Consider the following 26,809-nt stretch of genomic DNA (forward strand, 5'->3'; position numbering starts at 1 on the left):
AACATAGGCACACACTGTGACTCAGCAATTCTGCTCTGTGGAATGTTCTCTACAACATCCTACCCCAAAGTACCTTTTTTCCTTGAATTACAATCTAGTAGGAGCCAACAGATTACAAACTACAATAAAAATGAATTATTAGAAAAGTGAAATTTAAAACAAAACATAAAATTATAAGCTCTAAAATCATTAGATTCAACAAACAAAAAAAACTGTGCGAAGATGCTTTAAGAACGTCTTAAGTTCTCTCAGTAGACAGGCACTGTCCACGCCCCCATGCTGACCCGAGCTATCTAGGAAAACTCCTGCATGTGTGCACAGAGACGCTGAAAAGGACAGTCACACAGCGGTGCTATAGCAATAACAAACTAGAAAGGAACTCTTCCGCATGAGTTCACAAGAATGAAATTATACTACGGACTGAAAAGTAACTAGGCTAGGCTTCATAACCTACTAGCTTCACTTACTTTTAAAGGTTTAAGGACATCTGGATATAAAATGAAGTTTCCAGAATTCTCCACTACACATAATGCTGCCTTGAGTCCCCTCATTATCCAACAAGAAACTGATAAAGAACAGGACCAAGTCACAGTAGCTACAGTCAGCGACACTGACCACAGAGAAATCAAGTACCTATAACGGCCCTTTTCCTCTCGGTCTCAGCTTCCTTCTCCACAACCTTTTGTTTCTGTGCAGCTATAAGCAGCTTTGTTTTCTCTGCCTCCCTGTGAAGTAAAACATCATACATATCAGAAAAGGTGCTGTCTTTCCCTTCCCTCCCTCTCCCCTCTGTGTGGTACTGGGGATAAAGCACAGTAACATGCAGCTTTGAGAGTGTAGCTCAAGCTTCTCGTGTGTGGCCTTTTGACTAAGGACAGAGAGGGGAGAGGAGGAGGAAAGGAGACAGGTGGGGCAATCAGAGGTGGAGAGGGGAGGGGAGAACCCACATAATTCACTGATTAGTAGAAGCAATCATCTCTAAAGTTTAAGACGTCCTGATCCTTGGATAACATTTCTATTAGCAGCTCAGATTCATAACCTACCTCCCAGCTTGATACGTTATGCTTTGTACTCTTAAGTACAGCTCTACAATGAAACAGGAGAGACAAACTGCACAACAGAAGACAGACTAGGAACAAAAAGGACTCAGGTTTACTACACCACAGAGCAGTATCACTATTCCTTTGGACCCTGAATCTGTACACCTGCTATATTCTCCCTCTCTCTCTCTCTCTCCTTCTCTCCCTCCCTTTCTCTCTCTCCGTGTGTGTGTGTGTGTGTGTGTGTGTGTGTGTGTGTGTGTGTGTGTGTGTGTGTGTGTGTGTGTATGTACTAGCATGCTAGTGTGTGCCCTGGGGACTGAACTCAGCCTTGTGGTTGTCAGGTAAACAGGCACTTTGCCACAAGTCACATCCCCAGCCCTCATATTCCTGGTTTTTATAGATATTTTAAATTTAGCATCATCTCTTATTTCTTCTCAAAAGCCAAAATTTCTAAAGATGTTTGTCTCTTCTTTTCACTCTGAGAATATTGCTGTTTCAAATATTTTAAGTATTATCATAAAGAGATCCTCTAAAACACTTAGAAACTAATCCTGTATCAGATAAATAACTTCTTTCTAGCCAGTTCTGGACACATAAAAAGAAAGATACCCTGAAGACAACTCAAACTCAGGCAAGATCTCTCTACAGGCAATGGGTAAAGACCCAGATTTGATATTCTCTCTCTCTCTCTCTCTCTCTCTCTCTCTCTCTCTCTCTCTCTCTCTCTCTCTCACACACACACACACACACACACACACACACACAAATTCCTAAGCTTTATAACAAGTATCTACTCATTAAAAAAAAAAAAAAAGGCCCCTTTAAAAAATGTGTATGGGTGTTTTGCCTGCCTTCTTGTCTGTGTACCATATATCTGTGGTACCCATAGAGGCCAGAAGAGGGCGATGGATCCCCTGGGACTGGAGTTAGAGACAGTGCTGGGAAGTGAACCTGGAAGCCTCTAGAGGGATAGCCAGTGCTCTGAACTGCTAAGTCATCCCCCATTCTTACCATTATAATAAGGTAACAAAAAGGGCGTTCTTTTCAACATTAACAGGCTTCCCTGTTTTATAATATTTCATTCAAGGCTCTATTCATAAATAGATTATAGCTCCTTGTGTCTCAGCAATTATTTCACAGCAAACTGCATCTTTGAGTACTGTTCTGGAAATGTCCATACATAAAGAGAAATCTAGTAAGTATTTACTGGGCATTATGATACAAAAGGTAACATTACTAAAGTACAGAAGACAGCTATTTATCCAATCCCAGACTGAGCATTTCCTTCCACGGTTTCCCTAGACTGCTATATTAATATGTAAATAGCCCTAAAAAGAAATATTAGGAGCCCATGAGTGTTACTCACATTAACTCAAAATTTCTTCGTATGGCTTCTGGGATTTTGGGTTTTGTAACACGCACAGCCTTTAAAAAAAAAGAAAAGTCAAAATATATATGATAAACAAGTCTTCAAACCAGGCATGGTAGCACACATATAATCAAAGCCCTTAGAAGATGAAGGCAGAAGGATCAGGGAGTTCAAGGTCAGACTGGGCTACACAAGCAGACCTACCAAAAAACAACAACAAAACAACAACAAAACTCCAGAGGCAACGACAAGTCTTTAACTATACCTCCTAAAGATGAGCTCCTCAGACGACACTAGCTTAAATAACGCTGATTTACGTAGGGATCCCACTAGCAAATCTACTTTGTATGCTGTCAGACCAAGAGTCCAAGATAACTACCTGCTTACCTAAGTGGGGTCTGACCTCAAGAGAACACCACCTTATTCATGGAGGAAATAAACCAGTTTTCCTTAGAAGACAGTTTACAAAGCTCTGTAGTTGGGTAATTTTGCTTTCCATTTCAAATTTGCAAACAAAGAAAAAGAAGTCAGTCAAAGGAGCAAGGTTGAGAGGTAAATTATGTCAAAGGCATATGAAAATTCCAGTCGGCATGTGTAACTAAATACTGTGTCTGGCAAGCAAATGATCATCACTTTCTAAAGTTGTAATCTGTTGGTACTAGGTGTAAATGCAGCTCAAAGCTTTAGAAAAGCGGCTCTCAATCTGTGTGTGGGTTGTGATATCTTTAAGGGTCACATATCAGATATCCTGCATATTTGTGATTCGTAACAGCAGCAAAGTTATGGAGTAGCAATGAAATAATTTTATGGTTGGGGTCACTACAACATGAGGAACTATAGTAAGGGGTCATTAGGAAGGTTGAGAACCACTACTGTAGGATAATAAATAGCCACTCAGAGCTTGCATTCTTTCTTTCTAGAGTCTCATTTAGAACAAAGTTTACCTGTATTTGTAGACATTATTTACTGATACTTTGTTGTTCTAATCAAAGTGAACTTTGGCATGATTAACAGTATCTACTTGGAATGTGCTGCTTTTGAAGGCTGACTTCCCTGCACTAAGAACTTATCTCTGGAAGCTTTTGCATTTACTAACTAAACATCCTGCACCCACCACTGATACTGCATACACATAAGTCATGATTTAATCTTCCTTTGAAAACTGGCTAAATGTTTAAGTAACAAAGCATTTAAGAACATGAATCTTATTTCTTTTAACTTTCAAAATTTCCAATTTTTTGAAAGACATTTTTACACTTATTGCTGAGTCATTTCACCAGCCCATAACTTTCAACAATCCTTTCTTTTCCAATTCACTCAGGGTTAATTTTTTTTTTAACCCTGTCTACAGAGAAAACAAAACAAAACAACAACAAAAACACTCCATCAGTATCTAAGCTGGTGGTACAGACCAAGTAAAGACTGTTTATTTTAAAAGACTAGGGGGAAAACCCATAAGCATTTGCTTAAGTATTTTATAAAATGGAGAAATTCTTTATTGTAGAAAAAAAAATCACAAGGGGCTTTTAGTCCCTAAAAACAGCATCATGGGTTGGATTCTCAATACCATAAAAACAGAAACAGCATTTGTCACACTTTTGATGGCCTAAAAACTTCCACCTCTGAGGCCTCCTGGAGAGATGTTCAATGGTTAAGAGATGCAGAGGACCCAGGTTTGATTCCCAGCGCACACACACACAGGGATTCAGAACTGGCTGTAACTCCGGTCCCAAGGCATCCAGAAGTCCTCATTGTGGTGCATAGATATACATGTTGGCAAAACACCCAAATACATAAATAATTTCTTAATTATAAAAACAAATAACCCAACCTTTGCATGGTCTTAGAAGAAAACCACTCATTTCCTCATTTAAAAACAAAACTAAAGGGGGCTGGAGAGATGGCTCAGTGGTTAGGAGCACTGGCTGCTCTTCCAGAGGACCTGGGTTCAATTTCTAGTGTGGTGATACATTGTGTACCCTAATAAAATTTGCCTAAAGATCAGAGAACAGAACAAACCACTAGATTAAACATAGAGGCCAGGCAGTGGTGGCACACGCCTTTAATCCTAGCACTTGAGAGGCAGAGACCAAAGCCACCCTGGACTACTTGAGATTGACTCAGTCTAGGAGAGAAACAGAGCCAGGCAGTGGTGGCACACATCGTTAATCCCAATACTTGGGAGTCACATGCCTTTAATCCCAGCACTTGAAATCTCACACCTTTAAACCCAGTATTTGGGAAGCACACATGCCGTTAATCCCAGCATGTCACTGTGTGTCACTGCACAGATGTGTGGGTTCACATGGATTAGTGGAATGAAGACTCAGGGGCACCTTAAGAATGGATCTAGCCTTTTATGCCTGCAGGGGGGTCTGAAGCACTTTCCCTTCGCCTAGGGCAATTTTACTTCTCTCCAATACAGTTTAGCCAGTTAATTTCCATATGCTCAAAACAATCTGAAAGGAGCTCCCAACAATACAATGCCAAGTGCAAATTCCTCGATCTCTCAGGTACCATGGTTTTCTGGGTTTCCTGAACCAAGTTTTGCATAGGCCTTTGTATCCTTGGGAGACTCTGAGACAAGATTCACATAGAGGGCAATAAAGGAAACAAAAGGTGTCTTGCTAAACAAAAGATGGATTAGGGCTAGGTGCTACTGTCTAGAGCCAGGTCAGGTGCAGTTCAGCAGGAATGCAGCCACAGATTCCCCTTCTTTTATATATATCAATTCTCTTGAAGGTCATGCATCCTCACAGTAAATATAGCCTTCTTTCTATCTATATGTCTTACAATATTACGGAGGAAGGAAGTGATGGCTGGGTGGAGAAAGGTATATAAGGTGTGAGGAGACGGGAATTGAAGTCTTTTCAGGCTGAGGAGTCCTAGAGCTAAGACATGGCAGTGGCTTGTTCCATTGTCTCCGTGATCTTCAGGCAAATTTTATTAGGGTACACAGTATATTGCCATATCCCAGCACCTACATGTCAGTTCACAACTGTCTATAACTCCAGTTCCAGAGGATCTGACATCATCACACTAATGCACATAAAATAAAGTTGTATTTAATAAACAAACAAAAACCCTAAAACCCAAACAAACAAACACCACCTCTCTTCTCTGATCAACCTTCACCACTTCCTGGTGGAAACCCCTCAAAAAGAACAGGATGAAGGCAAGCAACTTCTTCAGTCTGTCTGTGAAAACTCACACAAGTTTCCTACTATATTTGACTGCATCTTTTTTTTTTTTTTGGTTTTTCGAGACAGGGTTTCTCTGTGTAGCTTTGCGCCTTTCCTGGGACTCACTTGGTAGTCCAGGCTGGCCTTGAACTCACAGAGATCCGCCTGGCTCTGCCTCCCGAGTGCTGGGATTAAAGGCGTGCGCCACCACCGCCCAGCAACTGCATCTGTCTTTGGGACAAGTACAGGTATTTTGGGTTAAGCAACATCTGCTTTGGTTGAGTTCCTTATTTTATTCTTGCTTAGAGGGCTCAGAGAGAGAGATGGTCTAAGGCAGTGGTTCTCAACATGTGGGTCAAGACCCCTTTGGGGTTGCATATCAGAGATTTACATTACTATTTGTAACAGTAGCACAATTACAATGATGAAGTGGTAATGAAATAATTTTATTTTATGGTTGGGGGGTCATCACTACATGAGGAATTGTCACTGGCATTAAGAAGGCTGAGAAGCACTGACATAGTGGTATTTGCTCCACCCATGGCCTTGGGCTACACGCCCAAAGAAGGCGGTGCTTGATCTCTCTCTCTCTCCCTCTCTCCCCTCTCTCTCTCTCTCTCTCTCTCTCTCTCTCTCTCTCTCTCTCTCTCTCTCTCTCTCTCTCTCGGTTTTTTCAAGACAGGGTTTCTCTGTGTAGTTTTGGTGCCTGGCCTGGAACTCTCTCTGTATACCAAGCTGGCCTCGAACTCTGAGATCCGCCTGGCTCTGCCTCCTGAGTGCTGGGATTAAAGGCGTGTACTGTACTTGACCTCTTAAAAAGAGAGGAGAGAGGGGTCACATGTCTCCTTCTTCGTTTTTATTTTATCCTGGTGACTGGCTGTGTAGCCCAAGGTCATGGGCGGAGCACTGGTCTAAGGGAATCTACAGTTTGTGCCTAGGAAGGGCAGCTTGGTTCTTGGTAGCTGTTTCTCTCTCCCTCCTTATACAATGTACTTAGGAATAGGGAAGTTCTTCAGTGACTTCATAATTGTCCAACACTTTAGTAACAGCTCCTCAAAAATGCCTTAGAGGCCAATGCCCCTCAGAGCAGGGGTCACAGCTCCTAGTGAATGGGCTTCTTGCCTGACTTCTGTAGCAGCTCCTTGGCTTTAGAAAAACGTCTACATCCAAAGAACCCCCAGTACACCAATAATAGGGAAAGATGAGCAATATGTAGGTCATAGTGCTACTTGGATGATATATTCTTCTGAGAATAAGAGCCTCAGACAAGGCTATTCTGGTTCTGATTCAGCCAGGAAATAATGCATGGTGAACTGTTCCCAATCCTTCTCCTTATTGGAATTGGTTTCATGGGTCTGAACAATATAAACAATTGAGAAGGACATCTTGTCTGGCTCACTTAGACAAAACTCCATGGCCAGGATGAACCAAACCATTTAATGTCTGCAGAATGCAAAATGTTACCCAGGCTGGGCAAATATAGATAGCCAGTCTTTAGATGCTAAAGCAGAACTCATAAATTCATGATATGAGTCTTGACCAGAATGACAACCACCTTAACATCTTTCATACCATGATTTGGGTCCATGAGAAGATCTGGTGCAGAGATGGACAAAACTGTATTTCTTTTACAATAAATCCTATTAGCTTTTGCAAATACAGTTTCTCAAACTTTCCAGTGAGATAATTCTTTCCCTCTCACCAAGGTCAAAGGCATATTACCCACTGTGATTTTGTTCCTCTGGATGTAGAATGGGTGCTTGGGGGCTCAGTGGGGTGGAAAGTGGAATGCTAGGCCTCTCTTTAGACTGCCTGGGTCTTCTTGGCCCTGCTGAGCTACAAGGGGTGGCTGCAGAGGAGGACAATGAACTGCATAGGTCCTTTTTAGGTACCCATAGGTCACCCAAACCCATGGCAAACATGGCTGAACTCCAGTCTAGAGATTAGTAAGGTACAAAAAGTGGCTGAGATGCACCCTGTTAAGGATTCCATGGATTGCTCACTGAGAGAATTAACATTGTGGAAATGGCTGTGTAACTAAATCACCTACAGATTTAAAGCAGTGCCTAAATTTCATGTGGAAGAAATATCCACCCACCTCCCTTCCTGCCACCACCAACCAAAGGAATTATTAGTAGAAACAACAAAGCTGAATTTGTGCATAAAAATATCCAGAACTTATGCAGAACCACTATACATCAGTAAGAAAAAGAAAATCCACCAGAAAAATGAGCAAAGGATATGAAGTAGACACTAGCCAAAGTTGACTATTAAAAAAGTATCAAAAGGTGTTTAACTTCATTAAATATAACCAAAGAAATGCAAGTCAAAGAGAGAGAGAACCACTCATTTATCTACATGGAGAAAGTCTGCATATTTCATTGAACCCAGATGTTTAACTTCATTAAATATAACCAAAGAAATGCAAGTCAAAGAGAGAGAACCACTCATTTATCTACATGGAGAAAGTCTGCGTATTTCATTGAATCCAATGCTAGTGACTGTATCATAGAACACTGATGATAATGATGTATATGTATGCAATCTCCTTGAAAGACAATTTGTACATAAGAAGAATGTGTCATGGTTCATTATACTAATGCTAATTAATAAAAAACTAGGAACAGAAAAATGGCTAAGTAATATGAGGAAAGGAATTCTATGTAGCTACTGAGATTTCAGCTGCATCTGAGTAACATCATGCCTGGCATGAAATACTTTTCTCCTTTTTTTCATGTAAATTTAATGAACATGTCAGGATTACCCTAGAACCTTAACTGAATTAAAGTCCTTAGGCATGCTCTCTTGAAATAGCCTCTTGCTGTGGGATGTTCTGTATGTCAAATGTGTTGCTCTGATTGGTTAATAAATAAAACACTGATTGGCCAGTAGCCACGCAGGAAGTATAGGCAGGACAAGGAGAGAGGAGAATGCTGGGAAGTAGAAGGCTGAGGCAGAGAGAGGCTGCCAGCCGCCATGATGAGAAGCAGATGTCAAGTTCCGGTAAGCCATGACCCATGTGGCACTTATAGACTAATAGAAATGGATTAATTTAAGATGTAAGAACTAGATAGCTAGAAGTCTGAGCCATTAGGCCAAACAGTTTAATGATTAATAACCATTACTGTGTTTAAAAAGAACTCATACTTAGTTGAAATATAAACTTAGTTCTTCATAAGAGCTTTGGATTATCCTCCTAAAAATTGACCAGAAAATACCATTCAGCATGCTTCTCATTTCCACAAGGATGTAAAGTCACCATAGTGATTTGGTTAAGGAACTGCATAACCAATCACATGAAAGCATTCAACTGGAAGCTCTAGACACCCTCAGAATGTCCCTAGAAATTCCTGAGCTTACCTGAATAGTGAGACCTGGCGCCATGACGTTTAAATCCTTCTGCAATGCCTGCTTCAGGTTTTCATCTATTTGATCTGTTTTTGAAGCCAAGAACAACAAATCTCATGATATTTGGTTATTTTTAATTAACAACAAAACAAAACCAGTCAGGAGAGATGTTGATTCCAGTCTTACTCTTTCACAGAGATTAAACAATTTGATAAATAAAGTATATATCAAGTATAAGTGAGATGAATACAAAGCATTTTTCTTTTTGAGAAATAACCTATTAAGGAAGAAATATGACAAACAGCCATTCGAGGTTTACCCGCCAAAATGTTTATTCAGTAAGTTCAATTTAACTTTGGATCAATGCATTTACTAGATAACATACTTTTACTAGATTAATCAGTTTTTGAATAAATGAAGAAGCTGAGTCTTTAATTTCTTTTTTTTTGTTTTTGTTTTTTCTGAGACAGGGTTTCTCTGTGTAGCTTTGCGCCTTTCCTGGGACTCACTTGGTAGCCCAGGCTGGCCTCGAACTCACAGACATCCGCCTGGCTCTGCCTCCCGAGTGCTGGGATTAAAGGCGTGCGCCACCACCGCCCGGCTGAGTCTTTAATTTCTTAACACATGCCTTATTCCTTTTATTTTTATTTTTTTAAAAGAGATTTATTTATTTGTTATGTATATAATATTCTGCCTCCATGTATGCCTGCAGGCCAGGAGAGGGCAACAGATCTCATTACAGATGGTTGTGAGCCACCATGTGGTTGCTGGGAATTGAACTCAGAACCTCTGGAAGAACAGCCAGTGTTCTTAACCTCTGAGCTATCTCTCCAGCCCGCCTTATTCCTTTTATAAAAGCTCAGATTGGTCTACACTTATAATTCTCTTAGTTTTCCTAGGTGCTGGGATTACAGATGTACCACCACATCTGGCCTATATATCTTGATTCTCACAATAAACTTTTAGTAAATCTTTACCCAAATGCCCAAATAATTAAATGTCTTTTCCGTTGATTATCACCTTCCTATTACTTTGGACTTAAAACAAGAATTTAGAAAGAGAGGCAAGTCTTTGAAACAAAGGTAAGTTAGACCATAATGAAGCTGTAACCTGACTTGATCTTACAATAGTTCAATTTTTAATCACCTCAATGGTAGTTTCTCCATTACTAAAGCAGCCAGTGATGTGGCAAGTCTGGCATTGCAGTTGTCAATTATCAAAAGCAAGCATTTAGTTTAATTACAGTTTATTTATTTTGTGTGTTGTTGGTTCTTTCCTTCCGATATGTGGAGCCCGGGGATTGAACTGAGATCATCAGGTTTGACTGCAAGCCCCTTTACTCACTGAGCCATCTGGTCAGTCCGTCAACTGGTAAACTTTACGTTGATTAGCCATTCCCATACCTCACGCTGAGAAATAAACTAAGAATTCCAGGAAGGAGAAGTGAACACCAAAGGCGACAAACCCAATTCCCTGGTCAGACCTTTCATTATCTCAAGTGAAAACTTTTACAGAAGAAAAGTAACACAGCAGGCCTGGGACTATAGCCCTTTGTACTTGGAAGTTTGGATCTGGGCAGAGCTCCCAACACCATGCCAGAACTGGTAAAAGGTGCCACACTGTGCCTGTTTATACAAAGTAGTTCATGCTGAATACTAGCTTTCCTCAGGGAACCTAGACGTTTGCTATGTGGTTGGCAGAGGGTGTCTGTATGATCAACTTCCAGTGAAATTGCTAGGTGCTAAGTAGCTAATGAGTTTGCCCATCAGTCAACATTTCACATGTGCTTGTACCTTGTGACTAAGGGAATTAAGCACAGCCTGTGTGACTCCACTAGAAGAGGATTCTATATGTGGTTTTCTTTTGACTTCACCATTATAACTTTTTACTTTTGCTAGTTTTTAATCTGTATCCTTGATGTGTAATAAAGTGAATACAACTACATGTCAGGTCCTGCCTGTCCTCCTAACAAATCCTGAATCCCAAATGCATGGAAGTGGATCTTAAGAAACACTCCTGTCTTAGTGTCTATTGCTGTAATAAAACACCATGACCCAATGCAACTTAAGAAGCAAAGAGTTATTTCACCTCACAGATTATAGCCCATCACTAATGAAGTCAAGGCAGGGCAAGAACCTGGAGGCAGTAATGGAAGCAGAAGCTACAAAAGAACATTGCTTAGTGGCCAGCTCAGTCTGCTTTTATATAGCACTCAGGCCTTGAGCCCAGGAGTGGCACCACACAACAGTGAGCTGTGCCCTCCCACATCAATCATCAATCAAGAAAATACTCCATAGGCTTGTTCACAGGCCAATCTGGTGGGGGCATTTTCTTAACTGAGGCTCCCTTTCCCAAATGACTCTAACTTGTGTCAAGTTGATTATACAACTAGACAACACACTCCCAAACATATACTTCTAAGCTTCAACAAAATATAGTGAAAACAGAATATAGCATGTGAATAAAGATTTTCTAATTCCTACCAAGTTATATAAGAAATTATTTAAGTGGAGCATGGTGGTACATTCCTTTAATCCCAGCACTTGGGGTGTAAAAGCAGGCTTATCTCTGTAAGTTTGAGGTCAGTTTGGGCTATATAGTAAGACAATATCTCAGAAAAATAAAATTAAATAAATAAAAGAGAGAAGAAAAAAAACAAATTATCACTAGATAAAAACAAAGTATTTTAAAGATGCGTGTGTGTTGGTATTGTGTTCCCCAAAATATTGTGCACCCTAATAAACTTATCTTGGGTCAGAGACAGAACAGCCACAATATTAAACATAGAAGTTAGGCAGTGGTAGCACACGCCTTTAATCCTAGCATTCCAGAGGCAGAGATCCACGTGTTCAAGGATACAGCCAAGCATGGTGATACACGCCTTTAATCCCAAGAAGCAGCCTTTAATCCCAGGGAGTGATGGCAGATAGCAGAAAGGTATATAAGGCGTGAAGACCAGGAACTAGAAGCATTTGGCCTGGTTAAGCATTTGGCTGGTTAAGCTTTTAGGTTTTGAGCAGCACAGTTCAGCTGAGAGCCATTGGGATAAGAACACAGAAGCAACCAGTCTGAGGACACAAGACCAGCTGAGAAGTTGGCCAGGTGAGGTTAGCTGTGGTTTGTTCCGTCTCTCTGATCTTACAGAATTCACCCCAATACCTGGTCCGGGTTTGATCTTATTAATAAGAACTTTTTAAGATTCATGCTACATGCTTGCTCTATTAAAAATTCAGAGAAAATGCTCAAATGGCCCAAGGTTTACTAACAATACAGCATCAATACTTAATAAAATTTCTAATCACTGTCTACTTATACATTTAAAACAAATTAATACTTACCAAATAATTCTATGTAAACTTCTTGAAGTGTGTGGGCACTACAAAACTGGTTCAGCTCATGGTGGATTTTATTGAAGATTAAAGTCTTGTCATAATCTGCAGTGTAGTTCCTCACAATGTCAAACACTGAAGGAGATCACAACCCATGTTTGTTTCACTCAACAATGACCCAGTATCTTCAAATTCAGCAATGATAAAGTTAAAGTGATATATTATCCATGAGGAAAAGTATCAACAAAATAGTGAAAACGTAAAGCACAACTCACAGACCTTTCACTTCTTGGGCTCAATTTAACATTTCCTTACACTCATAACATTAGGATAGACTGTCAACACTAAGGAAGGAATGAGTCAGATGTGTACTTGTGCAGCAGTGTGAAGATGAACTGAGAAGCAGGAAAGCACAAGCAATTATTGCAAAGCAAAACTTTACTCGCGATAACTGGAGGACAGCAAGAGTAAAAGCTGCTGTAAATATAAACACGTGATTTCAAATACATAAAAATTATGTGTATAATTTTTTAAAAGGTGATTTTTACTTGAGCAGACCTTATGGAGATTTTTAACTGCCACAGAACTCAGCTGTCCCACTCCTTAGGTATGTATATTCCTGAAGGACTCGACTTTAACTTCCATGCTTATTGTTGTACTATTCACAACAGTCAGAAAATGGATCTAGCCTAGGTATCCATCAACAGATAAATGGATTTTTTAAAGTGTAGTAAATATACACAATAGAATTTTATATAGCTGTGAATTAAAATGAAATCATGACATTTTCATAATGGATGGAACTGGAACCCACTATGTTAAGTGAAATAAGCCAGATTCAGAAAGAAAAACACTTCAATTTTCTCTCATGCTTAGAACCTAGATTGATATTATATGTGTGCGTACACACATGTGTATCATACAACTTAAAAGATCATGAGAGGTGAAGGAGAGATCCAAGGAAGGGGAGAAAGAGTAATGAAGTACACATAACATAAAGAAGAGAGGATTATCTGGAATAAGGGAACCAGCCAGAGGAGACAGGGGCCATGGGAAGAGCTGGGGAGGAAGGATAACACGCATGGGATGCTGTAATGAAATCCACTACTTTATATGTTCACTTAAAAACTCTCAAGCATAGTTTTAAAGGCTTACACTCAAGTCTCTGGATACCAGGGACGGCACTAACGTTTACCAGGCTTTACATTAGGCAACTTATATACACTGGTGCTTATTTCACCCCACCCCACCCCATTTTCCATCTTAGGAAACTAAGAACCAGGAGCTTTTAGAAATATCCCCAAAGGTACGTACCAGACCGTGTCAGAACCTGTGTTCTATCTATAAAACACGCTGCTTTCTGCATCTATTTTCACACCCAAACACTTGCTCCAGTGGCCTTCCTACATAGGATATTAGATGCAATTGGATTCTAGGTGATAGTTAATGGAACAGTTGTTGATAAGTAACTCCTAAATATACGCTTCATCATCTTCCAAATGAACCAGTGATCTAAAAGTGTGTCTCTCTCTAGGGAGAGAGCTATCAGCTTTCCTCTTTTTCAATTCTGAATCATAACTCATTCCAGTGACCTGTGATCAGGGAACACATAGTCATCTGCTGGTATCTGTAGGGGACTGGTTCCAAGATCCAACGGAGATACTAAAATCTACAGATGTCTAAGTCTCTTACATTAAACTAAGTAGTATCTGCATATAAACTTCATATTCACCTGTATACTTCATCATGTCTAAGTGATTACATAATATCTAATAATATCATTTACCATATAAATATTTACTATACTGTATAGTTTGGAGACTAATGACAGGAGAAAAGTTCATATATGTTAAGTATAGATTTATCTTTTCTCCTGAATATTTTTGATATGTGCTGGGCAAAAGCCACAGATATGGAAAGCTGATTGAAGATGAAAAACCACGAGGAAAACAACTTCTATAACTATCATTCAAAACCACTTGACAATAATATACTTGCAACTCTTTACTCTGAAATTTTTCCACTATCTGTGTGTATACAAGTGATGTGAAACTTACCATGACCCTGTATTTTAATATCTGCTTTCCCCTTCCTATTGTCCTCTAAAGAACAATGAAAACACCTTAAAGGCAGAGGCTGCCATCTTCACTTTTTCAATGCTCTTGCAAAACACCTGGCATAGCTTTACTTGGCATGAAGATTCGTTAACAAGGATGAAGACCAGACACTCAAAACTTGCAATTAAGTTTCTTGTGTGTATGTACATGTGATGCACATGCACCTCTGTGAGTATGTGTACACACACACACACACACACACACACACACACACACACACACACACACACACGCAGGCCACAAACCAATCTCAGGTGCCTTTCTTGGGTCTCTCACTAATTAGGCTAGCCTGGCTAGCCACTGAACCTCAGGGATCTTCCTGCTTTTGCCTCAGCACTGGAATTACACAACCACACCACAATGCTAAGCTCTTAGGTGCCGAGGACTGAATTCAGGTCTTCATGCCTGCATAGCAAGCATTAACTAACTGAGCCAGCTCCCTCCACAGCCCTGATTTTTAAAGAACATGTATTCACTTTATCTTCCTTTACTAAGAAAATGCTTTCTTATACTTCAGACTTTCAGATTGCTTTCCAAGTTATGGCAAAGCTCAACTCGAAAAGATTTTCTAAAATAACAAATGAGAGTGACCCAAGGAAATCCATCAGTTATAGATCTTTAGGATACAAAAAATTCTTCACTGTAACTGGATACAATGCCACTTTCTTTTTCTAGAAACACTCACCTTTAGAAACAGTAAATTCAGAGGGGTGTAGCTCTTAAGACTACTAAAAGCTAATTCTGTCCATAACTTGTGACATGTTTCTACCTCTATTTTCTGGAAATATTTTTATGATTATTCTTTTATATTCATCAGTAATCACTGAGGTGGTAAACTTTAAAAAAGTACCTTCTTACTCCTTCCTCAGTTATAAATACCCTGATTATAATTATACGAACACAGCAGATAGGTAACATACCTGCATAAGGAGCCAACATATTAACCACTTCTATTCGGTCAATATAGATCATGACCCCACCACTAAAACAAATGAACAACAAAAACAGAAAAAGTGTGAGCCAAAGCCACAATAAGAGCAATGAAGTACTATTAAGAAGCTATAGATAGACTTAGGGAGAACTTGATAATCTAATTTAAAACCTAGGGAGTACTTGATCTATTAACTTAAAACATAAGAGAGCTTGATCCCTTTTAAAATGTATCTGCCTTTCTACAGATGTCAAAATTACCCTTTTAAATTTGTAAAAGCAATACTTTAAAGTCATTTAAAGTAGGCAATTAAAAAAATGCCTGTACTTCACATTCTTCACTTGATACAATTTAATGTAGTAAGTGTATTTTAGTGATACCCAAGCTTTGTTTCCTTTTTTGCCCTCAACCTTTTTAGGGCAGCAATTCTTAGAGGCCTTTAGACCAAAAGCATTACTCAGGGACTTCATTTGAAACATAAATTCTATTAAAGACCTACTGACTCAGAAACTCTCATTTAGATTACATTTAACATTATAAAGTGAAGTGGAATGATTTTGGTTTTAAGTAATCTTTTATTGAGCATCAATTCAGAGACAAGTTCTGGGCCACATACACAAATTCAAAGTTTTACAATAACTGTAACAAGTCTTACTCCCTGACTTTAGGGAACTAAGCTTAGAGATGGTAATCAAGGTACCAGCGGAGGGCAAGGGCTATGTGAAGCCTATACTTTCTGCTTCATTTTCCTGTCAATTAAAATAGTAACACAGGTGTGGTAATGCTCATATGCAGTTAGTCTGCTAGCTCTAAAACTCCACTCTTCTCTAATTCCCTACAAAGAAATGCTCCTCTTTACAGCTTCATCCGAGTAATTCACAGCACAGAAATCTCCACTGCTGCCATGCCTACATGGAAGTGTCTTAGGCAGGCATGGTGACATATACCTGTAATCTCAGGGTTTGGGAAGCAGAGGCAGCAAGACTGTTTCCAGTCTGACACCAGCCTAGTCACATACTAAGTCCCAGGCCAACCAGGGCCACACAGTGAGTCTGTCTGACTCAAAAACAAAGCAAAACGACAAACAAACAAAGGTTTCTAAAATGACTACTGCTCTAAAAACTTCATTTGAACTAAAAAAAGTAAAGGGTGATGGGTCACAAAGGAGGACACTTACCTTGTTCCACAAGGCACATTTTTAACTTCATCTGTTTGTAGTGTTGTCTGGGAAGGAAAAAATAGCTCATTAAAACTTGCATGCCTTTAATCCCAGCAATGGGAAGGCAGAGGCAGGTGGATTTCTGAGTTTGAGGCCAGCCTGGTCTACAGAGCAAGTTCCAGGACAGCCAGGGCTACACAGAGAAACCCTGTTTCGAAAAAAACAAAACAAACAACAACAACAAAATACTGCTGATCTGGCCAGGCATAGTGCTGCATGCCTTTAATCCTAGCACTCTGGAGACAGAGATAGGTGAATCTCTGTGAATTCAAGGCCAGCCTGATTTACATAGTAAGCTCCAGGACAGCCAGTAATACAGAGAGACCCTGTCTCAAAAACAAAACAAAACAAAACAACCCTGCTGACCCCAGAGAGGAATCTCTGGAGGGCTGCTGCCTCCAAAGATCAGTTATCTAGTTAACCATTTCTCTCTATATCTACAAAGACTTGAGTACTACATGTTTTATTAGGAAGGCTAGACTCAAAATGCACTAGAAAATATTCAATGTCCTATCAACTAGCAGGCAGGAAAATTTTTTCTTAAGTATCTTATTGCCTAGAGCTGGCTTGAGATCACAAACTACACAGCTCACAAGTAACACTATGACTAAGGTCTGTGCTCTGAACTTTGATTCCTATTACTGTTAACAGTGATGATAAGTAACTATTTTTGCACACAAGTAATTTACGAACCAAAGCTACCCTTGAACTCAACAGTAAAGCTATAGTCAATGTTTTCTTCAGGACCTTTTGCTCTCTCACATGGTCTGTTCAGTTTGCCTTTTAATATAAGTGCCAACACCAATACTGCTTCCTCCTTAGTGAACCAATAATCTGGTTCTTAATTGCTTTGCCACATCACACCTTTCTTTGTATCAGAATGACCTCTTATTGTGTATTCTAAGGTTTCAAATAGGTCAGCAGTATATTTCAGACACATTACACCTTGTTAAGCACACAAAATGTGCTATTTTATGGAATATGGTCCCTGTTACCTCAAAGTCACAACTTAGCATAGGAAATAAAATTCTTACAAAGAAACCTATCAGAAGGTACAAAAGTAACTGTATAAATTGAGTTCTTAGGTATTGTTACAAGGAACGAAAATACTAGTTTTAAAAGCTCTTAAGAGAGATAGATAGCTTGGCAATTAAAAGTACTTAACACACTTTCAAAGGACCTGGGTTTGGTTTCTAGCACCCACATACGGTGGCTCACAACTGCCTGAAACTCCCATTCCAGAGCATTCACTGCCTCTTCTGGCCTCTGCAGACATCACAGCATGTGGTGCACAGACAAGTAGGTGCATACAAATACATATAAATTTAAAAATAAAAAAATTTAAAAGATCTCTGAAATTAAGTATTAATAGGAAGATCTAGCCGGGCGACAGTGGTGCACGCCTTTAATCCTAGCACTCGGAGGCAGAGGCAGGTGGATCTCTGTGAGTTTGAGGCCAGTCTGGTCTACAAATTGAGTTCCAGGACAGCCAGGGCTACACAGAGAGACCCTATCTCGAAAAACAGAAACAAACAAGACAGACCTAGAAATGGAGAAGTAAGAACTTAAGAGGGACATCTTCAGTTTAATTAATGTCCTATTCAAATACACACTGCAGAAGACAGAAGTACACACCCAGGGCAGACTGGTTTGCCTGAAGCAGAAGGCGCTACTCAGATGAGTGGTAAATTCTTGGAAAAGAACACAGTGATATTAGGCTGAAGGCCTTGAATATTTGCTGAACAGTTTAAGTGCTCTTTAATCCATGTTATACACAATCATAAAATGAACCTTTCAAAAACCTGTCAGAGCTGGGAATGGTCATGCAGACCAGCTATGTGGGAGTCTGAGGTGGGAGGGGTGCAAGTTTCCCACTCCCTGGGGAATAGCAGGGTCCAATCTGGGAAAAACACAAGATACAGGCGCAGCGGTGGAGACTTGCCTAGAATGCTCAAGGCTCTGGGTTTAGGCCCTAGGGTTGATCTCTTAGCACTGGAGGGGTAGAGGGGGTTTTCCTTAATTCCTCTGATCATGTTATACAGTTGTTATTCAGCTTACTGAGAGGCAAGAAAACCACCTAGAATGCTAAAGAAGTAACTTGTCTAGGATAAGTTAGTAAGGCCATGAAACTGAAAGATGTCAATCTTGGAGACATAATAAAGGAAAGATGTGATCAATGGTTGAATATACAATTCCAGCATAGAAAGAATAAAATGCAATTCTTTGGTTGAAAAATTAGTGTAATGGTAATATTAGAGATAATGCCAGACAAAATGAGGGGAGAAGGCTGATAAAGAAATGAGTTCGGTATATTTTATTTCTTTCAAAGCATTAACCTAAAGCGATTTTCACTATTTTGTACCAACTTTCAAACCAAGAAAAACTAGGAGTTAAACAGTAACTTTTCAATTTAATATCATATTCTGTGTACTTCTATATATCTAATTATTTTCTCAATATGAAAGAAATATTACGGTGGCACACCTGTGTAATCAGAGCCCTCAGGAGACTGAACTGCAAGCTGGGTTCAGGCTGGCCTAGGTACAGCCTTGTCTACACAGTAGACGACGTCTCAAAAAACCACAAGAGGCGAAAAGTGAACGTTTACTTTATAAAGTATATAAAGCTGAAGACTTAAAATAACTTCTCTAAACACTGCTTTGTCTCCATACCTTATACATGGGGTTTCACATTCATGTATATTAGTCCTTTCAATTATCAATTCTGTTAAACCATTTGTTTAAATAGACCCGTATCTTCTAATATGTTCCTCATATTATCCCAAAACACAAATTTATGACTGTTCTTAAGAAAAGTTTCAGTTTCTTAAGGGTCCGGAGAGATGGCCCAGCAGTTAAGAGCACTAGCAGCGATTCCAGAGGACCAGAGTTCAATTCCCAGCACCCACATGGCAGCTCACACCTGTCTGTAACTCCAGTTCTGGGGCTTCTGACACTCTCACACAGACATACATGCAGCCAAAACACTAATGCACATAAAATAAAATAGTTTCTTAAAAAAGTTTTATTATTCTTGCCTAGAATGATAATTTTTTTAACACAGAAAGAACATTCCTATTTTGTTACACTGACTCTAACACTTAATTTTCAATTAATTAATAATAATACTTTATGTTGAAATCTTTTTATTAATTTCATCTCTGACAACTGTATTACTATCATGCCCAGTCTATTTGCTGTGCACATATAAGTAAGAATCTATTTATGATTATTGTCTATATCTACTTTACTCCTGTGCCACACTTAACAGTGAGTTTCAGAAAGGCAAAGACAGAGTTACCTGGCTTTGACTAAGACCTGAAAAGACCCTGATTTCTGAGTCTGATGATGCTGTTGCTAATTTCAAGACTATTAAGAGTTGCTGGTGAGCTAAGATCAGAAGAGGAAAGAGACTAGGAAGAGCCTAAAAAAGGCTGCAAGGTTGGGGCAGGACAGAGAGGGAAAGAGACTGTGAACGAAGAGTGGCAGCATTAACCAAGACACGCAGGGATAAAAAGTGCCACAGGCATCAGACACTGCTAGTCACTGGACACATCTGTCATACCAACAAAATGGTTTTCTAGGGGAGAGGGTTTGTAACCTAAAAATTCCCTTTTTTTCTTTTGTTAAAACTATATTAATTCAGCCAGGTGGTGGTGGCGCACATCTTTAATCCCAGCACTCGGGAGGCAGAGCCAGGTGGATCTCTGTGAGTTTGAGGCCAGTCTGTTCTACAGAGTGAGTTCCAGGACAGGCTCCAAAACTACACAGAGAAACCCTGTCTCGAAAAAAACAAACAAACAAACAAACAAACAAACAAAAAACACCAAAAAACCTGTCTAATGTGTAAATTGTATTGCTGTACATAAAATATGATTTTAAATTAAAACTCAAAAAAAAGTATGAATAAAATATAGGAAGTCAATCTGGAAATCATGGTGGCTAGGGAAAGAACATCATGTTTCGCATGTTTCACTTTAATAGGTTCAATTCTTCCCTAAGCCCTAAAAAGGGACTAGAAAGAAACCTGGGAGAGTTCGGTATTCATGATTACTCACTTAGCAGAAAGCTGAAGATTTAAGTGATAATATTAATAACACTGAGTTTTCCTGTTTCCTGAAAAATCTGCAGCAGATGGTAAATAAATTCAAAGATTTATGATCTCACTGAGCTTGCAAAATTAGAGCCCAATCCTACTCTGCCATCTTGTTATATCAAATATACTTATTAAGTATGTCATATGGCCAAGATACTTTATGCAAGAACCAGACACTTATTTCAAATATTCTGAAATGATGTTGAAGTAACCACATTCACTCAGGTTCCTCATAAATTTGTGTTTAATGCACGAGGCAAAGATGTGGGGCTGAAAAGCTGTGTATAAAAATTCATTCTTCCATGTTAACAGTAGCCTAGGAGCCTGCCTCTATGGAAACCAAATAGTTCTAGACCAAGTAATCACTGATTTATATTCCTAATTATGTCTTCAATTCTTTTATTTTGAATGAAGTAACAAAAGCTGCTGATAGCATTATACAGATGACAGAAGTCAGTCTTGACAAGCTGCCTAGTCTACACTTCATCAAGGCAAGGCGGCTTGAAATCATCACTTGTGCTATGACAGTTGTACTCTGAACCTTCACTCCACATTTAAGTAAATACCAACATTTGCTTAGGCAATAAGGAAATCCATCTCCACCCACAAGTGTGGTAACTCCAGTCACACCTGTCTATCTGGAATCCCTTGGAATCACTCACCTGCACAGATCTGAATGTAGTAATGAAAGGCAACATGATATGATAGCCTGGTCCACTGGGGCTAGTTAGTAAAGCTCCTCCCCTGCAAAAAGATGTTTCAGTTGACAAATAAGAACAATTCTCTTTCGAATTCTAAAATGCTATAATAAACATTCACTATTACTCAAGTTACTAACCTACTAGCCTTACAACAGAGTTACTCAAGATGGACAACTGCTCCTTAAAACATCCACCACACTTAAAAATGTGAAAATGCATCAAAGTCAACTGCCAATATTGCACCTTGTTTCATAAGCTCCACCAACCACACCTCTGGGTCTCCAGCACGCTCTTGGGCTCAAAAATCCTCTCCGGTCCTTAGCTTTCCGACAAATACTTATGGAAAAATTCTAATGACTCTCAATTAAGGTACCTTAATTGCACACAACAAGAGGCCAAGTCAAAACAATACATTTAATCACTAAGTTTTTAAAAAGAGGAAAACAAACTTTCAAGGAAGAAGAAAATTTCTAAGGTTAATGGTTCTTTTGAAATATCACTACAATTCTGGGAACAGAGTTTCTGTATAAAGGCAACAAAAATAGCATGGAAAGATGGGGGGCAAGCGGGCTGAGAGTAGAGGTGAGGTATAGACCTGTCCATCACATTCTGAAAAATGTGAACTATGAAAACACCCCCTGGAAAGTATGAAGAGTAGGTGTTTAGGGACAAATACATCAAAAAAGTTCTATTTTACACAGTGAACCGTAAATTCACACATTAATCCTTGTCCTGAATATATGAACAGGATTGAAAGTCATAATTAAAAAGATAACTGTTTCAGGTTCATCACTTAATTTTTTGGGAGTGGTATCTCGATCTAGTCTTTGTGGTTTTCCTGTTGTAAGGAAAAACATGTGGTCCAGGCTGGCGTTTCTCATGCTAGAATTCCATCTGTTGAGACATACCACCAAAATTGTACTTTTTCTAAACTCAGGATGGATCTCAAAGTAGAAATACCAGTTTGGGGTTTGGGGGTGGGGAATGGTGGAAATAAGCAAAATCTGCTTTTTTCTGAATAAATCGCTATCTCAATTTCTCCACAAACTGGCTTTTCTTATCAGTCTATACCAAAAGGAGCTGGTGTTAATTTATACCAAAGAAAAGCTAAGCCAAATCAACTAGACGGCAATATCGCCCATGCTCTTCCTCACCTTGACTTGGGAAAAGTGAGAAAGGTGGCCTGTAAGTGTGATTTTTGTCTCTTAATTCATGGACAGATCACTGTCATGGTCATTAAGACTTTGGGAGACATAACCAGATACTGGGGGGTTTTCAATGAAAAAACAAACAAACAACAACAACAAAAAACCTTAGGGAGAAACGTCAAAAGTAGGGCCAGAGATCCCGAAGAGCATCTACAGTGGCAAACTAAACACCTGCACAGTTGTACGGTCTATAACGAGTTAGAATTAGTCATCTCGGTTGCTGTGACGACTTCCTTCCCTCCTAAGGAGTCTCCACCTCTGCACAAAACCAACTTGGCACTGAAGCAAGCGCCCGACACCTACCTGAACGGTGCCCTGCCAAAGGTCAATTCCCAACAGCTGGGATGAAACCGCTCCTAGGGTCGGAAGCGCTGCCCTGCCGCGGCGGAGGGAGCCACTCCCCGGACTCCAGGGTGACCCCCGGACCCTTCCTCTGCGCCCCGGGAGCCGCGCTGCCTCTGCGCGGCGCTCACCTGTAGTACACGGCCAGGTGTCCCTCCTCGATCTTGTGGATGGAGGCGTAGAGCAGGACCACCACCAGCCCGACCACTGCAGCCACCAGAACCCGGGCTTGAGTCATATTCATCCTTGTTCCTCCTGGGCAGGGGAAGGAGCGGAACCTTAGTCCCCCGAGTGACGACGGGCCAGTCCCCCACCCCGCGAAGAGCCCGCGTCCGGTCGCGGGCTGAGGCGGGAAGGAAGCCCCGCGCTCCGGCCCCCGGCTCTCCCTCGGCCAGCGCTCCCCTGGCGGACCTCCACGCCGGCGGCCCCGGCTCGGCGCAGGTCGGGACACCCCTTCCCCGGCTCCCCCGGCGGAAGGCTCCCACTGGGGGGGCGGCCCTGGCCCCGGGCACCCGCAGAACCGCGACCCCTGGGCCGCGCCTCACCGGTCAGTGACGCATCGCCCCCGCCCGCACGTGCAGCCGCCTCCCGGCTCCGCCAACTGCTGCCAACAGCCGGCCCCGCCCACCTCCCCGGCACTGCGGCTGCGCGGGGACGCACGCCACGCAGCCCCCGCCCGCGACTCGCGAGACGGTGAGCGGGCGGGACAAAATTGGCCCGGGCGCACACAGTGCGGCGCTTCCTAGCCCCTTCCTTGCGTGGGGCTTGAGCCGCGGGACCGGGGCTGGTCCCGGCGCTCCAGTCCCGAGGACTCAGCCCCTCAGCGCAGGGGCTGTCTCTCCACCCTTTTGTGGTTGGTACGTAGCCTGACTGTCAAGGTGCGCATGTTCTTCAGGTACACATCCTGCACCGAGGAAACCACCAGACCAGTCTCAAGGAACGAGGGGTTCAGTGGAGGAAGCTATTCGATCTGTGTTAACCATTCAAGCCTGGGTTGAATGTTTTGAGCCGGAATGCTACAACCAGAGTGCTTTCTGAAGGCCACCCAGAAACAGGGACAGAATGATCTATGTTGGGTGTGGGGGGTCGGGATTGTCTTGTCAGGAGGCCAAAATGAACTCTGAAGCGCTTGATTTTCCATGAAGCCAGCATGGTGGAAAGGAGTTGTATGGTAGGCTAGGCTAGAACCAGATTTAGGAAGTCTGGGATGCGTGTTTTTGCTGATAGAAGAACAGGATGGTAAGGAGGCTATTTTTATTTGTATAGGTGTTACACCTGCAAGCATGTCACCACGTGTGTGCCTGGTGCCCTCAGCAGTCAGAAGAGGGCTTCAGATCCCCAGGAACTGCAGTTACAGACTGCTGTGAACTGCCACATGGGTGCTGGGAATCTAATCAGTGTCCTCTGGAAGAGCAACCCGTGCTCTTAACCTGAGCCATCTCTCCAGCTCCCTGAGACTTTTTTCTCACTGTGAATTTTAAAATTCCATACCACATGGACCTGGTGAGATGGCTCAGTGGGTAAGGAGTTTGTGGACATGCCTGATGACTTCGTTTCATCCTTAGATCCTACATAGAAGTGAAAAGTGGAACCGACTCCATGAAGTTGTCCTCTGATCTCCACACATAAAGCCCTATGCTCCACATCACACAAACAGACACAACAATAACAATCATATAAAGTTTAGGGGAAAACCCACACCATGTGCATGTACTACAAAACAACCAAAAAGAAAAAGGAAATGGTAGAGTTTAGAGCTATATAAACACATGGGAAATAAGGACATCTCGTTTCACTAAAGGCAGAAATGAGACAACTGGACAAAGTTGACAAGGTTGAAAGGAATTCTGAAGTCTGGTGCAGGAAAATACCAGAAAGCAGTCTGGCTGAGAGTGAAGACAGACAGGAAGCTGGGAAGCAAATGGTTAAAGAGCAGCAGGTCCAAGGCACCCTACTCATGCCCATTAAAATGGACCTATGGCAAATGCTTGTACCAATGATCTCCTTTCATTTGTTTATTTAGGTTTTTCGAGACAGGGTTTCTCTGTGTAGCTCTGGCTGTACTGGAACTTGCTCTGTAGACCAGGCTGACCTTGAAATCACAAAGATCCGCCTAACTCAGCCTCCCCAGTACTAGGATAAAAGGCATGTGCCACCACTGCCTGGCCAACCGATGATTTTGATACTTAAAAAAGTGCATTATTTCTGGGGAAAAAATGAATAATAAATACATGTTCAGAGTCCTAGGTAAATACCTTTATTGAATTGCCTGAATGAACTTTCAAATCAGCCTGGTGAGGTGGCACACTCCTATAATCCTAGCTCTTGGGAGACAGAAGAAGGAATATTACTAAAGTTTGAAGCTAGCTGGGTCTGCACTGGGAGTTCCAGGCCCATCAGGTCTGTGCAGTGAGATCCTGTTTTAAAACAACAGAAATAAAACCAAAACACTTTCTGATCTTTCCATGTAGGTTAATATCTTCTGAGCAAGAAGTACCCAATAAATGTTTATTATTAAGAGCATCCAGACTCTAGAGCTACTGAATCCAGAGTGTGCCTATCATTCAATGGACAGGGATAGAATTACCATCTTTTAGGAAACATTGATACCTGATAATTTAAAAGACAGAAGATAGCCATGTGCATACAGACCTGTTAACAGAGACTGTGGAAAATGGGGCAAGAACAAGATTGGACCAGGCTAATAGTGAGACCTTGTCTGAAAACAAAAACTGAAAGATAAAAGACAGCTCCAAGCTTTCAGCCTTGGATGACTAGGAAAATGAGACAGCATTAATAAAATGGGGATGGGAGGACTATGTCATCTGTTTAAATGATGAGATCTGAATGTTTGGAGACACAGAGAGTAATACGAGCACCTCTTAGGGGAAACACTGCAGTAAGGAAGTTACTCAGTACTTCCCAGTAAGTCTATTTAATCCAGAGAAAGTCCAAGGAAGGCTGGGGAAACAGCTCAATTGGCTGGAGTCTGATTCCCCAGAACCCATGTAAAATGACAGGCGTGATGGTTAGCTGGCTTTCTTGAACCACAAGCCCCCAAATCATGACACAGACTTATTATTAATCATGAAAGCTCAGCCTTAGCTTAGGTTTGTTTCTAACTAGCTCTTTTTAACTTATTTTTTTTTCATTCATTTTACATACCAACCACAGATCCCCCTCTCATTCCTTCTCCCATTCCCCCCACCCCGGTCCACCCCTCATCCCCTCCTCCAACAGGGTAAGTTCTCCTGGGTACATTCAGTTGAGGCAGGACCAAGCCCCTCCCCACTTCATCAAGGGTGAGCAAGGTGTCCGACCATAGGTAATGGGATCCAGAAATCCGGCTCATGCACCAGGGTTAGATCCTGATCACACTGCCAGGAGCCCGTCAAACAGACCCAACTACACAACTGTCTCCTGTATGCAGGGGGTCTAGTCTGGTCCCATGCAGGTTCCAAAGCTGTCTTTCTAAAGTTCCTGAGTTCCTCTGAGCTTGGTTCAGTTGTCACTGTAGATTTCCCATCATGATCTTCACACACACACACACACACATACACACACACACACACAGTTTCTTGCCCAGGGACTAACTTTGCCACAAGAAAAGTAAACTCCATATGGAGGTTCTTCAATGCCCATCATCCTTTTTAAGTAGATTGGTGCTGCCAGGCTCAGATGTGTCTTACTGTCATGAAAAGCCCTAGGTTATTAAAATCTTAAATCCATGTTCTGTGGGTCTCTGAAGTGTTTGAAGACCATCTGTCTATCTAAACTATATCTATTTGACCTTGAAAATAACATGGGAACAAATCTGATTGTTAGATGACTAACTACTAACCTGTACTTCTTCTTTTTTTTTTAAAGATTTATTTATTTATTATGCATACAGCATGTATGACTGCAGGCCAGAAGAGGGCATCAG

General features: G+C 41.0%; 1 protein-coding gene across 4 annotated transcripts in view; it reads right to left on the reverse strand.

The window, feature by feature from the left end:
• Nucleotides 1-23,522, reverse strand: part of Erlin1 (ER lipid raft associated 1) — a 37,063-nt gene extending 13,541 nt beyond the window's left edge. For 2 of the 4 annotated variants that reach the window (XM_028888803.2, XM_037207113.1), the window contains exons 1-9: nucleotides 23,430-23,522; nucleotides 23,016-23,139; nucleotides 21,296-21,377; nucleotides 16,497-16,543; nucleotides 15,309-15,370; nucleotides 12,281-12,406; nucleotides 8,955-9,028; nucleotides 2,410-2,468; nucleotides 634-725 (exon numbers count right to left, since the gene is read on the reverse strand). In XM_028888803.2, the coding sequence (XP_028744636.1) occupies nucleotides 634-725; nucleotides 2,410-2,468; nucleotides 8,955-9,028; nucleotides 12,281-12,406; nucleotides 15,309-15,370; nucleotides 16,497-16,543; nucleotides 21,296-21,377; nucleotides 23,016-23,128 (655 nt within the window). In that variant the 5' untranslated portion in view covers nucleotides 23,129-23,139; nucleotides 23,430-23,522. Of the gene's footprint in view, nucleotides 1-633; nucleotides 726-2,409; nucleotides 2,469-8,954; nucleotides 9,029-12,280; nucleotides 12,407-15,308; nucleotides 15,371-16,496; nucleotides 16,544-21,295; nucleotides 21,378-23,015; nucleotides 23,140-23,295; nucleotides 23,410-23,429 lie in introns of those variants that run through there. The other 2 variants (XM_028888804.2, XM_037207117.1) reach the window with 2 other exon arrangements.
• Between the last annotated feature and the right edge of the window lie 3,287 nt (nucleotides 23,523-26,809).

Source organism: Peromyscus leucopus, chromosome 1 (genome assembly GCF_004664715.2).
Source record: "Peromyscus leucopus breed LL Stock chromosome 1, UCI_PerLeu_2.1, whole genome shotgun sequence".
NCBI lineage: Eukaryota > Metazoa > Chordata > Mammalia > Rodentia > Cricetidae > Peromyscus > Peromyscus leucopus.